This window comes from Penicillium rubens, assembly GCF_028828025.1.
Source record: "Penicillium rubens strain IBT 27055 chromosome Unknown utg000004l_segment0_segment0, whole genome shotgun sequence".
In the NCBI taxonomy this organism is placed as follows: Eukaryota; Fungi; Ascomycota; class Eurotiomycetes; order Eurotiales; family Aspergillaceae; genus Penicillium; species Penicillium rubens.
In genome coordinates this window covers 1,810,588-1,825,359 of record NW_026890602.1, presented here as the reverse complement: position 1 = coordinate 1,825,359, position 14,772 = coordinate 1,810,588, and the positions used below count along the sequence as shown (strand labels likewise).

Sequence of the window (14,772 nt, the reverse complement as noted above, 5' to 3'; positions counted from 1 at the left end):
TGACGGGTGTACCACTTTCTCGAGATAGGGGCATGCAAAAGCTGTCCAAGAAGTCGACACATCTATTATCCGACTCCCTGCTGTGCTGCTCGGGAAGGGCTAAGAGCCGGAGCGGAAGCCTCGGACCTCGCAGCGTCAATGATCCGCTGATTGGCTATCGATACCATTATGAGGCACAGCAGGAATTTGGAGCCTGAGAGTGCCTTGTCCCAGACATGCGCAATTTATCTCAATGGCAACATAACAGATTAATGGATTTGGAAATCTGTATTGTTGCTCTGTGAATTCGCTTGCGTGCTAACCGGAAATGTTAGTTTCATCGATGCTACAAATGACCAAATCTGCCTTCAAGCGCTTCTCATAAACAGCCTGCGCATTCAAATAATCATTTTCGTCCACCCGACGAAATCCGCTTTCAATGTTTGGCTCAATTCCTGCCTGGACGTGTCGTTTTGCCACTCGCTCTCTAGCGACTTCTAAGTCCGCATCGACAAACAGCCGATAGTCAAATAGAGTGGCCACGTCGCGCCAAGATGGGTCATCAAAGAGGAGATAGTTTCCCTCGACAATCACTATGGATGTCTCGGGGGCGAGGACAATACTGTTGGATACCGGATCTTTCTGCTTATGATCGAAGGATGGCGCATAGAGAATCTTAGCCGAATTGTCGTCAGCCCATATCCGCAAGCTCTGTATGTATTCCGTGAACCCTGCCACATCAAATGTCCACGGGGCACCTCGTCGAGCGTAAGCTTGCTTTTGGTTGGAGAACTGGTCCAACGCAGCTCGAGGTAGATGAAAGCCATCCATTGGGATACACATTGCATGGTGACAGACAGATCCATCCATCTCATTCAGTCGTTCCACGACCGCCTTAGCTAACGTAGTCTTTCCTGACCCTGGAATCCCGGCTATGGCCACCAGGAATCGCTTTCCCCCTGGGCCAAAGAAAGGCCATGGATGGACTTAGCCACTTGCGTATATATTTCATCGATTAAACGAGAGTGGTGGAATTGTAGTGATGTAGAATGGGGGTCTAGAACAACTTTGCATTTCATCAATATCTTGCTCTTAGTACAAATATACCAATACATTCAGCAGATACGTACCTTCGATATAAGTTGGAACTCACAATTGGGGAGTTTACCAAGAAAGCAGCGTTGTTGTTAAATATAACCAACTTGAACATGAAGGGAGTCAGATCCTCCATGTCTGCTCCCTTTTGAAGAACAACTGGTTAGTCTACGAGACGGCTTGGTAGCACATTATCGGCCGACAGTCCTCCGAGAATGTCAGATCTATGTGGCTGCCGTGCAGGTATAGTGCCAGTGGCGATAGGAATCTCAGAAATGACTTGTGCAGATGGCACCACAGGTGAGACCCGGTCGATCGCATGGCCGGTAGTGCCTCAAGAGACTTTTCGCTCGGTTCGCTGTCGATGGGGGAACTGCCGTTTAGGCTTTTGACAACCCCTCCTCGGGCCACTACGTCCGCCAGGCGGACTGCAATGTCCGCCCGTGAGTTACTTGGATAATCTGAAGTTTTACAGCTACCAAACAAACATCATTGTTGTAAGTGGGGGCGATGCGCGGACATCCGTTTGCGTTGCACAGCGAAGGCTGCCAGGTACATACCGAGGTCCTCGCATCGATGGATATATGAAATGATGATGGCAGCCGAGTGAATTACAGTATAAAATCTCTTACGCCCTCCTACCTTCACAACTGTCAAGGTTCTTTGTCTCTCAGAAGCTACCGTCCCGGAAACTACTTTCAACATGGTCACGAAAGAAAGCATCCGGCGCCCTAATCCGACATTGTCGGACAGCGTTTTCGAAATGTTCCAAATGCACGGCAAGGTAGTGATCATCACCGGTGGCACCGGTGGAATCGGCTACCAGATTGCTCGTGGCCTAGCGGAAGCTGGTGCCAACATTGCTATTTGGTCTCACAAGTCTTCGCAAGGCGAGCAATTAGCAACATCACTCGAGAAAGACTTTGGTGTCAAGGCAAAGGCGTACAAGTGCTCTGTGCAAAACTTCGACGAGGTAAGTCCTTCTACTTCCAACCCGCTTCATAAGGCAGTGATACCGACTTGAACGTATGCAGGTTCAAGCAGCAACTGACGCTGTGGTGCGTGACTTTGGCCGGCTGGATGTCATGATTGCGAACGCGGGCATCCCATCGAAGGCAGGCGCTTTGGACGATAACCTGGAAGACTGGCACAGGGTGGTGGATGTGGACTTCTCGGGTGCATACTACTGCGCGCGTGTTGCTGGTGGGATCTTCCGGAAACAAGGGTCAGGTAACATGATATTCACGGCGTCCATGTCGGGCCATGCAGCGAATGTTCCCCAGCAGCAGGTTAGCTATCATATTTCGGTACTCGGAAGGAAGAAGGACTCAGCTAACCATAAAAAGGCTTGCTACAATGCTTGCAAGGCAGGAGTTATCCACCTGGCTAAGTCGCTCGCTGTGGAATGGGCTGGGTTTGCCCGCGTTAACTCCGTCAGTCCTGGTTATATCGACACACCCATTAGTGGAAGCTGTCCATTTGAGATGAAGGAGGAGTGGTATAGCCTCACACCTCTCAGACGGGATGCTGACCCACGCGAGCTGAAGGGTGTCTATCTGTACCTTGCGAGTGACGCCAGTACCTATACGACAGGATCGGATATCGTCGTTGATGGAGGATACACATGCCGGTAAAAGAAGGTGCTGCAGTTATTTTAAGGCATTTTTATTGGACCGGCACACGTTCTGATTTGCGATGAGCAAACGCATGGCTTCATTAATGAAATACACGTCACTTATATGTGTACTGCCTAGCACTCTCTACTTGTGCTCCTATAACCAGGGGCTTGTATTATCAATGTACCAATTGATAATGTACGTAGTCTTACATGTCGAAGAGGGGGGACAAAACTGGGGGTCCGCGTTCAAAATCGTAGTGAGGATTGATAGGGTCCGGGTATTACAGCGAAGATAGGTTCATCCTACAGGAAATTGAGGCTTAAGTGATATATCGTAACATCATCACTGTGCTCGACTACGAAAGAAAAGCTTTACACTTAACTATAGAACCGAAAACTACTATAGATTTATAAATAGTCACAGGTCAACGTTTTTAGCTTTGCAGGCCCTAGCCCTGGGCCGGTTGGATGCGCTTTTGGCAGGTTTTGGCAGGTTAGGCGAGGTCTACTAATAATTAAACGGGCCATCCATGGATTATAACTTGATTTGAGCCTCGCGAGAACCATCTTCTTTCAGTTAGATGGCTCAATACGAGTTGTAAGATTATGATGAGCGATAACAAACTTTGCAAACCCTCGTTATCTTCAAATGGGCATGATCGCTCAATGAACAGCCCCAAAAAGTGGAACCGGGAGCCGACCTGCATAGGAACACGAACGTTGCCGCGTCTTACCGGCTGCCCCTGCCAAGATTTGAGGCATTGAGCCCTATCATTGGCGACAGAAGTATGGATTAGATCTCGCCAAGAATGGCTTGTCATGTCATGAATTGGGAGAAGTCCAATAGGGAAATATCCTCAGCGGGTTGAGGACGACGATCACGAGAAGACGATTGGCACCTTCACAACATAAGTATAAGTCGCGGGAGCCGCAAACTAGTTTCTTGAACAAAAGAACGGATCAGTAGCGTCTCTCCCCCGTGGCTGTGGCTGGACCTTAGAAACCGTTGTATCAGGAAGCTGATCTCATCTTCGCACTTGCAATGGTGAATATCCGGCGATTCTGGCTGTCTTCCAGCCTGATCCTGTCCCTTCTCGCTCAACAGGGTCTCTCTATTGTTTTCGAAGATACAGACGCTCCTGGTGCCGTCAACTCCCTTCTCGAGAGAGGAGACACATCAAACGAAGATGCTGCCTATTCTGTTTTTGATCGACTGAGCAAAGACTCTTACTACTGGAGCGGTATAGTTTCTTTCCCTTGGATATACAACCTTCATCCAGTCATGACAAGTCAACTAACATTGCACAACAGCTTCCCAGAATGGTCATAAGACGCTGGCGAACCTCACAGTCGACGTCGGCGACGACGAAGCAAACATCGTATCCATGGAGAAGTTCGGACACCTGCTGAAATCCGTTGACTGTACCGATAACGGCATGGTCGTGGAGTTTGAAGACACTCGTGCATTTGGATATACTCAGCGTGGATGGCAGTGGGTCAATGATGACGATGATCGTAAACTAATCCTTGTGATGGGTAGCAAACAGTGTGGCTGGAACTCTCACAGAACGCCATTTATCGTCTCATCAATTGCGTTCGACAAGCCATCGCTAAAGGCCAAGTTGAGTGGCGTGGTGACGGATTGGAAACGACTATTCCGTAACTACGAGATCACGGTGGGCAAGGCTCCGGAGTCATCCACAAGCAGACGAGACTGGGACTCGGAAGCTTCCCTAAGCTTCAACCATAAAATACCCCTCAGCCAATCGATACCTATTCCCGGTGGGGATCTCTCCGTGGATATTTCATGTGAGGGGTGTGAGACAAAAGGATCGTTCGATTTTGGTGTCCACATCAAGACAACCTATGGCACCCCCAAGTCTGCCTCCATAACACTCTCGCCCAATGGCGTCTCTGCAAGCTTGACGCCACGCCTAGGACTGAGTGGGAACATCACAAATGAGATCGCCGACGAGTTCGAGCTCATAAGCATCCCTGTTCAGGGTATCTCAATTCCAGGGGGTGTTCTTGAGCTTGGGCCGGAAGTTGTTTTCAGCTTTGGATATCAAATTGGTCCTGTCAGAGGTTCCGCAGGCATTTCATCCGGGGTGACTCTCAGTCTAGAGGATTCTGCAGAGCTCGAAATTGATTTTCTGTCTCCGGATGTGTCCGCTGGCGGCTGGACCCCTCAAGTTGAGACTGAGCCGATGGAGATGGACGCCAAAATTGAGGCCGGAGCTGAGATTTACACCAAAGCGGAGGTTCAATTTTCTGCGTCCATCCTTGGTGTGTATGACAGTGCCAGCATTTTTTCGATGTACTAACACCATCTAGACCAGGGCTATGAAGCCGGTGTCAATCTGAAACCCTATCTCGGGGCCAATATAGCAGTCTCTACCGGTAGGTCATTTTCTCAACATGAATCCATGACTCCAATGTACTAATGTCGTCTAGATAAGGGCCTGGGGGTCGATGTTAATCTGGGAGCCGATCTCGGTGCTCACATCGCGGCTGGTGGTAAGTCAATTCCCAACAATGGGTTTGGGTATTCCCTAACGAAATTAGGCACCAAGGCCTGCCTCACCCCAAGGGCTGGAGTCAGCCTTAACGTTGATATTGCGGAGGTTGATACACCTGAAGACCCTGTGATTGAGAAGACAATTGCGGTATGCCAATTTATGTCTGTAAATGGATCTGTGAAATGACTACTAACTTCCGTACAGGAGGTCACAGCACCAATGTCACCGTCTTGTTTCAATTTTGGTCCCGGCGGTTCCGTAAGCTTGGGTGCTGGCAAGAATCACCCAACTTCAACCAGAAAGCCTTCTCCTATTTCTTCGGTCAAATATACACCCACTACTTCAACTACAAAATACACCTCGTCAAACCCCACCACTACCTCATCCTCCATACCGCAATCGTCGTCTGCCACCCCGACCCCGTCTCACCGCAGACGAAGCCACCGACAGTATCATGCGATGCGAGGACACTAAACACGAAGATTTTTCGTACAGTGGCTGCTGCTTCAAGCGCAGTACTTCATTGGAAAAGCAAGTTGCATTGAAACGAAGGTCACACGCACCGACTAAACTTCAATTTCTTTCTCCTATACCTCTTCCTTGAACAGCTTACATTCACTTTCACTTCGGACCCATTGGTTCGTTTTGATTTCTTTTCTTTCTTCATTTTCCATTTATTCATATATATCAATTTACAATTACAAACTTTCCTTCGGTGTAAGTTCACTGAATATGGTCTCTGTTTCCCTCTTGCATGGACTACGTTTGATCTTAGGGGCTTATGCGTAACCAGAATGGTCAGAGTTAACGGGCACTTGTTCCGGATATATAAAACGTGTTTATGAAGGAATACAGGGCACTATGGCCCCATTGACAATGACAATGCAGGACTTGACTGGATAGTTGGCCTTATTCGAACATCTATCCTTTGCCTTCCATACCGAGTACTGGATGTAGCTATGAATTCCACCATATTTGACATGTATAATGTTTGTCTATCAAGGAACACCTTCGATGATTACTTTGATAACGCTCTCATTACCCTGTCGTACGAGATCGAAAGCCTCCTCTGCTTGCTCGAACTTGAAGCGATTCGTGATCAGCCGCTTGACATCAATTTTACCGCTGGCGATCAAATCCACGGCTGTCGGATAGCAACCGGCAGTGTAGCGAATAGAGCCTCGGATGTGCAAGTCGCGGATGCATGCAGTTGTGATGGGGAAGATGACATTCTGATTAGGGAGTCAGTTTGGTCTTTCGGGATTGCCGGAATGCTAACTCACCTCTCGTCCCATGCCTGCTTGCACATAGGTCCCGCCCTTCTTGGTCAAATGGATTCCAGTCTGAATGCACGCCTGAGCTCCAGTGGCCTCCAGCACTACGTCTGGCCCTTCGCCTAGTTTGAACTTCTCTTTCATCATCCGTGCCACCGCTTCGTTCCACGCGCTATCGTCTGTTCCCTCCGGTCTCGAGGGAGGGACGAATACATCGTCTGCGCCGAACGTCTTCGCGAAATCCGCCCGTGGCTGGCTTATGTCCACTCCGATTACCTTCTTGGCCGAGTATGCCTTGCACACAGCCTGGCAAAGCAACCCGATGGGCCCGCATCCGAAGACCACAACGGTCTGGTTTGGCTTCACTTTACCTACTTTGGTGATCTGCACTGCTACCGCGACTGGCTCCACCAGTGCAGCTTCTTCCAAGTTCATATGGGCTGGTACCGGGTAGCAGTAATCTGCTTGAGTGATATAGTACTTGGAGAGCGTGCCGTCGTGTGGAGGGGTCGCAGCGAAGACGGTGTCAGGGCAGAGGTTGTAGGAGCCGCTGCGGCAGTAATCGCAGCTGGAGTGAGGTCAGCCACACATCTGCTATTTCTTTTGCAAATCGTAACGTACTGTCTGCATGGCACGCCAGGCTCGATTGCTACTCTATCGCCCACGTTAAGGCTTTTGACGGCAGAACCAACCTCGACGACGGTGCCAGAGCTCTCGTGGCCGAGGACGATAGGCGAGTTCAGAATGAAGTCTGTTCATGAATACTATGAGCCGCTTGCCCAGTCTTATAATCCAGCGTGCGCTTAATTTACCTCCGATCCGTCCTCGCTGCCAATAGTGCACGTCACTTCCGCAAATACCAGTCTGCGCCACATGAACTCGTACATCCCAAGGGTCTTTGAGTGTCGGAACTGTGCGATCCTCGAGGACCACATCTTTCACGGCCCGTAGGACAAAGGAACGGTTTGTTTCCTATAGATAGTTAGACCGGGACTCTGATTGAGTCGTGGACTATATTTACACTCATATTGTCTTGACAGACGAAAGTTCGTTACAATGTTCAGATTAGATCAAGTCGAGGCTGAATGCCTCACTGTTTAAGAATAATCCACGGGCTTTGTATTCTGCATTGTGGTACTATGTAACTTCCCCGCCGGGCGCTGCGGATGCGGACCACACACTCCGCACCGGATGGCCCACTCCGCCCATTGAGATTCGCATGAATCATCTGACTTGCTATAGCACTAGGGGCGGAGAAGCCCATTTGGGATGGGATCTATGAACTGATGGACCTCAGCTTTGATCTCCGTACCGAATGCTTGGTTGCCTGGTGACCAAGTAGGTTGCAGATAGGGGACGCATGGCCCTTGGGCATCTCAAGCTCAAAGCAGATTCTGCTATAGTAATCGCTACCCCGGCATCTTTGGGATCAGTTTCCGGTCAACAGATAGTTATATGTGTATCACTTGCAGCATATTCAAAAGTTCGATTTCAAATGCGTTAATGTACAACATATATCATGGCGTGGCACTACAAACACCTAGCCGACATGCTCGACATGCTCCCCCTTCCCGTCCATTTCCTGCTTCTTATCGAACATCACTCCACTAGTTGCGGGTGAAAGTCCGTCAAACACCTGAGCAATCTCCTCAAGCGAATAGCCCTTTGTCTCCGGAAATGCAAACCAAGTAACGACTAGTACCAGAACATCAAAGCAGCAGAAAAATATATAGTAATGCCAGCCGATATTATCAAGCGCGATCGGGTTGACAAACGCCAGTACAATTAACGAACTGTAGACGCTTAACAGCTCAACGGTCAAACCCTTGCTGCGGATGGAGTACGGGAAGATCTCGGTGGGGTAGCCGAGCAGCAGTGGAGTATACGCAATGTCGTAGTGGAAGTAAAAAATAAAAACGAACGCAATCACTGTCTTCCCGAGTGCGTTGGCTTGTGTGCTATCGAAAACTGCGGAGCAGGCAGTCCAGATAACGAAAGAAGCCAGCATGCCTGCTGCTGACCACAAGAACAGTGTTCGGCGACCAAGTCGATCAACAAGCAGGGCCGCACCTCCCGCTGCAATAAAGTTGAAGATCTGTAGCAGGCCATTGATGAGGGTTTGCGTATCTGGGTCTTTGATCCCAACCGTGTCAAGAACGAGGGTGAGATAGTATGATACGACCGCAACACCCTGGATTACCAGATAAGCCTATGTGTATCATCTTGTGCGCTTGAGAATTAACTTACATTCCATTGGGCAAATGCACCGACGCAGACTGCAATGAAAGTCCGTTTTCTGTTGCCTGGGGTCTTAACCAAAGTAGACCATTTTGTTTCCGCAGCTTGGCTTTCCATCTCAATGGTACTGACAATTTCGCTCATTTCGAATTGAATCAGAGGGTGTGATGTATCTCCAGCAGTATGGAATCGGGCGAGCAGCTCTTCGGCTTCCTGTATCCTTCCTTTTGCAACTAACCAACTAAAATGTCCTTCATCAGTGTATATTACATCGACAGTGGCACAGACGACACTCACCGTGGCGACTCAGGGACCAACCACCAAAGCAATATCTGGACAATGGGAAGTCCAGCTTGGATAATTGATGGAACCCTCCAGCTCCATTCTGAAGTATTCAAATGCTTCTGGGTACCGTAGGAAGCCCAAGAAGCCAGGATAGCACCGAGATAGTACATAGTCCAGAAGGCGCTGGTGTACTTGCCTCGATGGGTCGGGTATGCAAGCTCGGTAATCAGCATAGGGGAGGGCTGCACGACCAACATGGAACCAACTCCAACAAGTACACGAGAAAAGACAAACATCCCATAGTGCACGGAAGCAGCCTGGATAATGGACGCAATGACAACTACGATGGCACCTGACAGCAATGTCAGGCGTCTTCCCATGTAGTCGGATAGGATTCCTACAACGGGTAATGAAACGACACTGCCAATAGACTGTGCTGCATTGACGATGCCGAGCACTGAACCGGATGGATTCCCAAAATACTCTTTCCATTGAGCAATAGATTGAAGACCGTTCATGAGAGACCCTAGTAATAATCATATTATTAGCTACCTTACTGAGAAAGCTGCAGCAGAAAGCCTACCATCATATCCAGCCACGGCTGATGACAGCAATGGGATCATGAGAATGAGATTAAGTTGCAAGAGATGAGGTACTCTGAACCAGGGACGGTCGTATTGAGGTAGAACAGAGGCCAGAGCCTTGCCGACGATATCTTGGTCCTTCATTGGCGCTGTAGCCTAGTATAGTAAAAATCACGAGAAGTAGTATAATAATTTCCGTATGGTCATAGCTGGGAGAGAGTAGTCTAATATATCCGCCCTTTTTCTATGACTCGGAAAGTCCAAAGGGGTAGCCACGATAATTTATCGAAGACCACATGGAAAGTTCGGGTAGGTCTGGGGTACATCACTGTGGGGCTTTGGAAAGCGAACCCCGTGGGGTAAATGGCGCTAATAGCTGCGACATGACGCCGACATGGTGCACCTCACCTTTAAGGTTTCCCCACACGGATCCCCATGTCCGGTCAACGGACCACGACATCCGTTTCGGGGAGCTAGCTCAGAGAGGTCAGGAAACCTGTTGCTCGGGATTGTTGGAGGATTGGGGCATCGAGGGATACCGGCGTTAAGAAAGTTCATACCTGCAGGACAGTCGGAATTCATGGACGGTCATCATAAGTGGACTGCGAGAATAATGCAGCAAAACACCGGATGCGAAACAATATCTTCCTGGGATCAGTGACGTGGACTGTGCTCGTCAACCTTGCATTGACAGTGGTCGCAATCCGGGCGGACTAGTCAGCTCTGGGCAGGAAGCCTGAGTCGGATTCTGAACTCCGCTTTCTTGCGGGGAGAAGGGTGAATTATCCAATACCCTTTGTGGTTTCTGCAGTCCGTCACAGCGCTCGTTTGTCGCACGAAATTATATACATTGCTGTCACGATGAGATCAACCAACCTACTTTGTTATTCTGTTTAAGAGCACATGCAAACGAGAAAACAAAGCAATTCCACATCATTTTTGAACACAAGACGATTTCGACCGAAAATTACCACAATGGTCCTTTATCAACCACCAAACAAACATGTGATGGAAGCCTTCAGCCTGAAGGGCAAGGTGGCTGTTATAACAGGTGATGGAAAATTTTCTCTTACCCCTAATATAAAATGACTGTGAAGTTAATAAGAGTAATTGGACTTGCAGGTGGTTCGCGTGGTATTGGGCTAGACATCTCAAATGCACTGGCGGAGGCAGGAGCCAATGTATGTTGCTCCTAGGCGGTGGGTTCCTAAGCTGCCCATCTCTAATCAAAGGTTCAAACTATAGGTAGCGATCATCTATCATTCATCGAAAGATGCAGAGGGCATTGCATTCCAAATTGGGGCAGCCCACGGTATCACGGCGGCGGCATATAAAGCAAACGTTTCCGACCAGAAAGATATCGAAGCGGCCATTCAACGAATTGCACGCGATTTTGGCAAGGTGGATATTCTTGTGGCCAATTCTGGCATTGCAACGGCAATTTCAGCAGAGGATTACAAGCCAGAAGAATGGCAAGAGATCATGAAGGTGAATCTCGATGGTGCTTTCTATAGCGCCCAGGCTGCTGCGAGATTGTTCAAAACACAGGGATCCGGAAACATCATTTTTACCGCCTCCGTGAGCGCTAACTTGGTCAATATTCCACAAAAGCAAGCTGCTGTAAGTACGACCTTCACGAGCAGGACAGAAGGTGCGGCATAATTCGAGAGAAAAAGTGTTGATGGTCTGCATGAACAGTACAATGCGTCCAAAGCGGGAGTGGTGCAGTTAGCCCGGTGTCTATCGGTCGAATGGGTAGACTTTTGCCGGGTGAATTGCATATCCCCTGGCTTTGTGGCGACAGAAATTCTGAATCATCATCCTCCAGAGCTGCGGGAGAGATGGCTCAGCATGGTCCCCGCACACAGAATGGCAGCAACATATGAGCTCAAAGGGGTAGGCAATCTTGAAGTGGTTGAGTGGTTCCTGAGAGCCTCGAAAAAGGCTGACTCCAGAACAATATCTAGGCCTACGTGTTCTGCGCTTCGGATGCTTCAAGTTATATGACAGGAGCGAATCTGGTTATTGATGGTGGTTATACCCTCCCATAGGTGATACCACTGGTGCCAACTGCTTTCAACATAGCATGGCTGTTGGACCTGGCAGATGGTTAGGACGACATATAGAGAATATATTTTCCACCTACCTAGGTAGTCATTGGGTTCTTTCTTTCTTTCTTTCTTATTTGTCTTATTGCAAATGGCACATCTGGGCGTCCTCGTCGACTGACTCGAAAATCCCATCTTACCCTAAAATATCAGTTTCACAGCCGGAACTATATTGCTCTAAGAACATGGCAAGCGGTCATAGTTGCTGCCTAGGTAGCTCCCTAAGGAGGAATGTAGTTCGGCTCACCTCGACCCACGGGCCTGCTGACCCCCACGGGACGCTTTCACCCGCAACCCCGCATTTATGTTTACGGTATTTTGCCACCGCCTTGGGGATGGATGTTGCTGAGAACTCGTTCGCAACACTCGGTATATAGTTGTCATCGGACGTCAGCGGGGAGACACCCGAAATCTACTTAAAGGGAATCGGGACAATAGCAGATCTGCCGTGTTTCATATATGATCTGATCATCTGCCACAAGATTCGGGTTTCGTACACATGACGGATGCTGGAGTACGAGCCAGTCAAACTTCGAGTGTGAATCCTTCGCGTGTGGCTAGCAGTAGGCTGGGTAAATACGCATGTCGGGAATGCCGACGACGCAAGTCGAAAGTATGTCTTTCACACTAAAGTGTTGCTTCCCTTTGTCTTCGCGTGCACCCGTCAAATGTTATTTTTCGTCATTGCGGTCCTACCTACTTGTCTAATTTCCTAGTAGTGTGACCGCAGACTTCCCAATTGCTCTTTGTGCATTAAATTCGGTCGAAGGTGTACCTACGAACCACTATCCAAGACACCATTGACCAGGCAACACTTAACCCAAGTAGAGGAGGAGCTGGCTCGCACGAAGGCCCTACTCTCCAAGCATTTGCCGCGGTCATTTCCCGATAACCATGCGGTTGTCCAATCCGGCTACCAGAATCCTACCGTGACGAGCGATGACCAACTACCTCCAGTTGTCCCTGACGGAGAATCTTCATTCCAACACGGACCTCAAACTGCACATGATAATATGGGAACCACGAACGGGCCTCCTTCCATCATCAGCAACCAGACCTTGTTAAATGCTTCAACCGGATCTCCCTCGAGCAGCGGGCAGTCTTTCCCTTCCCATGACAACAGGCCGTCGTCGGCCTCCCACCGACCAAACTCTTGGGCCCGGGAGACTATACACAGGCGAGAGACTGCGGTGGCTTCGTTGGAAACACCACCCTCAATTACGGGGTTTGAATGGGATGAAAGGATAGAAGACCAAGGCGAGGATGATTTCGTCGACGGGATGGCTATCCTACCAAGCAGGGTCAATGGTGGAGGATACTTGGGTATGGACCATATTCATGTCTTTCTTCTATCAGCTTCTTTCTGACTGAGTTAATGAAGGAACCGCATCTGGTGCTGCGCTCATCCGTTTGACGGAGAGTCAAGACTCTGAGTGGCCTGACACTTCCGCGTCCGATCAACGATGCGAAACAGCATTCTCTCATCAACGGACGCGTGTACCCTTCTCTTTAACCTCTCTGTCCCAGCTGGAACCTTTCGTCGATGCATACTTCGCTCTCTACCATTGCTCGTATCCAATCATTCACGAAGCAACATTCCGCGCTCAGTTCATGGAAGTCATCCCACGACCCACAAACCCCGCCTGGCAAGTATTATTATATGTGGTTGCCGCCTTGGGCGCATTTACAGCTGCTGTGACTCCAACCGATGTTGACATCGCTTTATTTAAAGCCGCTAAGGCTCGACTGACAATAGATGTCTTGGAAACTGGCAACTTGACTCTGGTGCAAGCATTGACTCTAGGCTCAAATTATCTGCAAAAGCGGAATAAGCCAAACTCCGGGTATAACTATCTCGGCCTCTCCAGAAGAATGGCCATTGGAATTGGCCTGCACAAAGAGTTTCCTACATCAAAGCTTTCCCTTCTTGCACTGGAGACGAGAAGAAGAGTGTGGTATTGTCTGTATATCTTTGATGTGGGGGCAGTGATTACTTTATCCCGGCCTCTGGATTTACCCGAGCAGGGAATTGAGACTCATCTGCCGCTGAATATCCACGAGAGTGTAAGTCTCTTCGGGTTCATATCAACCCAATTCTGATGATACTGACTCTGCTGTAGAGCATCACCCCTGGCACACAGATTGTTCCATCTCCGGTACCGGAAACAACCGTCTACACGCACCTGAGAGCCCAAGCGACATTTCATCTAAAGACAAACATCATCTACTCTAAAATCATTTCGACTCCCCTTCCATCCGCGTCAGAGATCATTGAGTTAGACAACCTCGTCATTGGAGAATGGTTGCACTCCCTTCCACCCTTCTTCAATGAGGATGCCGTCCAATCGACCAGATTCACCCTCTGCCACGCAATCCTGAAATGGCGGTACCGCAATCTCCGTATATTGATGTATCGGCCGTTCTTGGTGGGGAGATTGATGCTAGGTTCTGAGATTGGTCTGAGCAGTATAGGGGATAAAGACGATCCCCATGTTGAACTTGCTATTCAAAGGTGCCTCGATGCGGCCAAAGAATCAGTCGAACTCATCTCCTCGTTTTGGGCTCAAGATCAAAAAACGACAATGGCCTGTTGGTATGGTCTATACTTCTTATTCCAAGCCATCTTGATCCCTGTGATTTGCTTGCGCAACAGTCCTTCCGTTCCCGCTGCCGATGACTGGCGGGCACAAATATTTCTAGCGATTCAGACCCTCGAGTCGATGACACCATCTAACGCTAATTCACACCGTTTCTTGAGGACCATACATTCCTTATGCAGCTTCTATCTCCACCCCCGGATGGATGGATGGCAGGGTCCGATCCAAGAATCACCGGAGACTCAGATCACAAATCTCTATCCACTAATGTGGCCTACCCTTGAAATGGCCCACATTGACGGAGTGGATCCCGCGCTGTATGTTCCCTTACGTCCGAGTGCTATTCCGTACAGCTGACCTGGATGCTTTCTTTCACTTCCAGGCAGGAAGTCGTTGTGAACCACTTTATGAACCAGGTTACTGGGCTACAGTGACTAAATATCTAGTGTTGGAATTGTTTTCGTCATCTCAGTTT

The 14,772-nt window shown here is 49.0% G+C and overlaps 7 protein-coding genes across 7 annotated transcripts; 4 read left to right on the top strand and 3 right to left on the bottom strand.

The window, feature by feature from the left end:
* Window positions 1-297: 297 nt before the first annotated feature.
* Window positions 298-1,210, bottom strand: N7525_010656 (uncharacterized protein; the record flags this gene model as incomplete). The annotated part of the gene is made up of 3 exons (XM_061215171.1): window positions 298-938; window positions 1,001-1,070; window positions 1,133-1,210. The coding sequence occupies 3 exons, from the start codon at window positions 1,208-1,210 to the stop codon at window positions 298-300; spliced, it is 789 nt and encodes a 262-aa protein (XP_061067683.1).
* Window positions 1,211-1,777: 567 nt separating this feature from the next.
* N7525_010655 (uncharacterized protein) lies at window positions 1,778-2,708 on the top strand (the record flags this gene model as incomplete). Its single annotated transcript, XM_002561357.1, has 2 exons — window positions 1,778-2,047; window positions 2,109-2,708. 2 exons carry the CDS (start codon window positions 1,778-1,780, stop codon window positions 2,706-2,708), a joined length of 870 nt encoding a protein of 289 aa, XP_002561403.1.
* Window positions 2,709-3,734: 1,026 nt separating this feature from the next.
* Window positions 3,735-5,685, top strand: N7525_010654 (uncharacterized protein; the record flags this gene model as incomplete). The annotated part of the gene is made up of 6 exons (XM_061215170.1): window positions 3,735-3,933; window positions 4,004-4,978; window positions 5,027-5,092; window positions 5,147-5,209; window positions 5,258-5,358; window positions 5,416-5,685. 6 exons carry the CDS (start codon window positions 3,735-3,737, stop codon window positions 5,683-5,685), a joined length of 1,674 nt encoding a protein of 557 aa, XP_061067682.1.
* Window positions 5,686-6,209: 524 nt separating this feature from the next.
* N7525_010653 (NAD(P)-dependent alcohol dehydrogenase) lies at window positions 6,210-7,512 on the bottom strand (the record flags this gene model as incomplete). Its single annotated transcript, XM_002561359.2, has 5 exons — window positions 6,210-6,443; window positions 6,495-7,053; window positions 7,107-7,236; window positions 7,298-7,457; window positions 7,507-7,512. 5 exons carry the CDS (start codon window positions 7,510-7,512, stop codon window positions 6,210-6,212), a joined length of 1,089 nt encoding a protein of 362 aa, XP_002561405.1.
* Window positions 7,513-8,025: 513 nt separating this feature from the next.
* N7525_010652 (uncharacterized protein) lies at window positions 8,026-9,736 on the bottom strand (the record flags this gene model as incomplete). Its single annotated transcript, XM_002561360.1, has 4 exons — window positions 8,026-8,676; window positions 8,733-8,964; window positions 9,021-9,534; window positions 9,592-9,736. 4 exons carry the CDS (start codon window positions 9,734-9,736, stop codon window positions 8,026-8,028), a joined length of 1,542 nt encoding a protein of 513 aa, XP_002561406.1.
* Window positions 9,737-10,567: 831 nt separating this feature from the next.
* N7525_010651 (SDR family oxidoreductase) lies at window positions 10,568-11,643 on the top strand (the record flags this gene model as incomplete). Its single annotated transcript, XM_061215169.1, has 5 exons — window positions 10,568-10,643; window positions 10,715-10,773; window positions 10,838-11,212; window positions 11,261-11,488; window positions 11,560-11,643. The coding sequence occupies 5 exons, from the start codon at window positions 10,568-10,570 to the stop codon at window positions 11,641-11,643; spliced, it is 822 nt and encodes a 273-aa protein (XP_061067681.1).
* Window positions 11,644-12,199: 556 nt separating this feature from the next.
* On the top strand, window positions 12,200-14,654 carry N7525_010650 (uncharacterized protein; the record flags this gene model as incomplete). The annotated part of the gene is made up of 4 exons (XM_061215168.1): window positions 12,200-12,313; window positions 12,420-13,023; window positions 13,082-13,764; window positions 13,821-14,654. 4 exons carry the CDS (start codon window positions 12,200-12,202, stop codon window positions 14,652-14,654), a joined length of 2,235 nt encoding a protein of 744 aa, XP_061067680.1.
* Window positions 14,655-14,772: the final 118 nt, after the last annotated feature.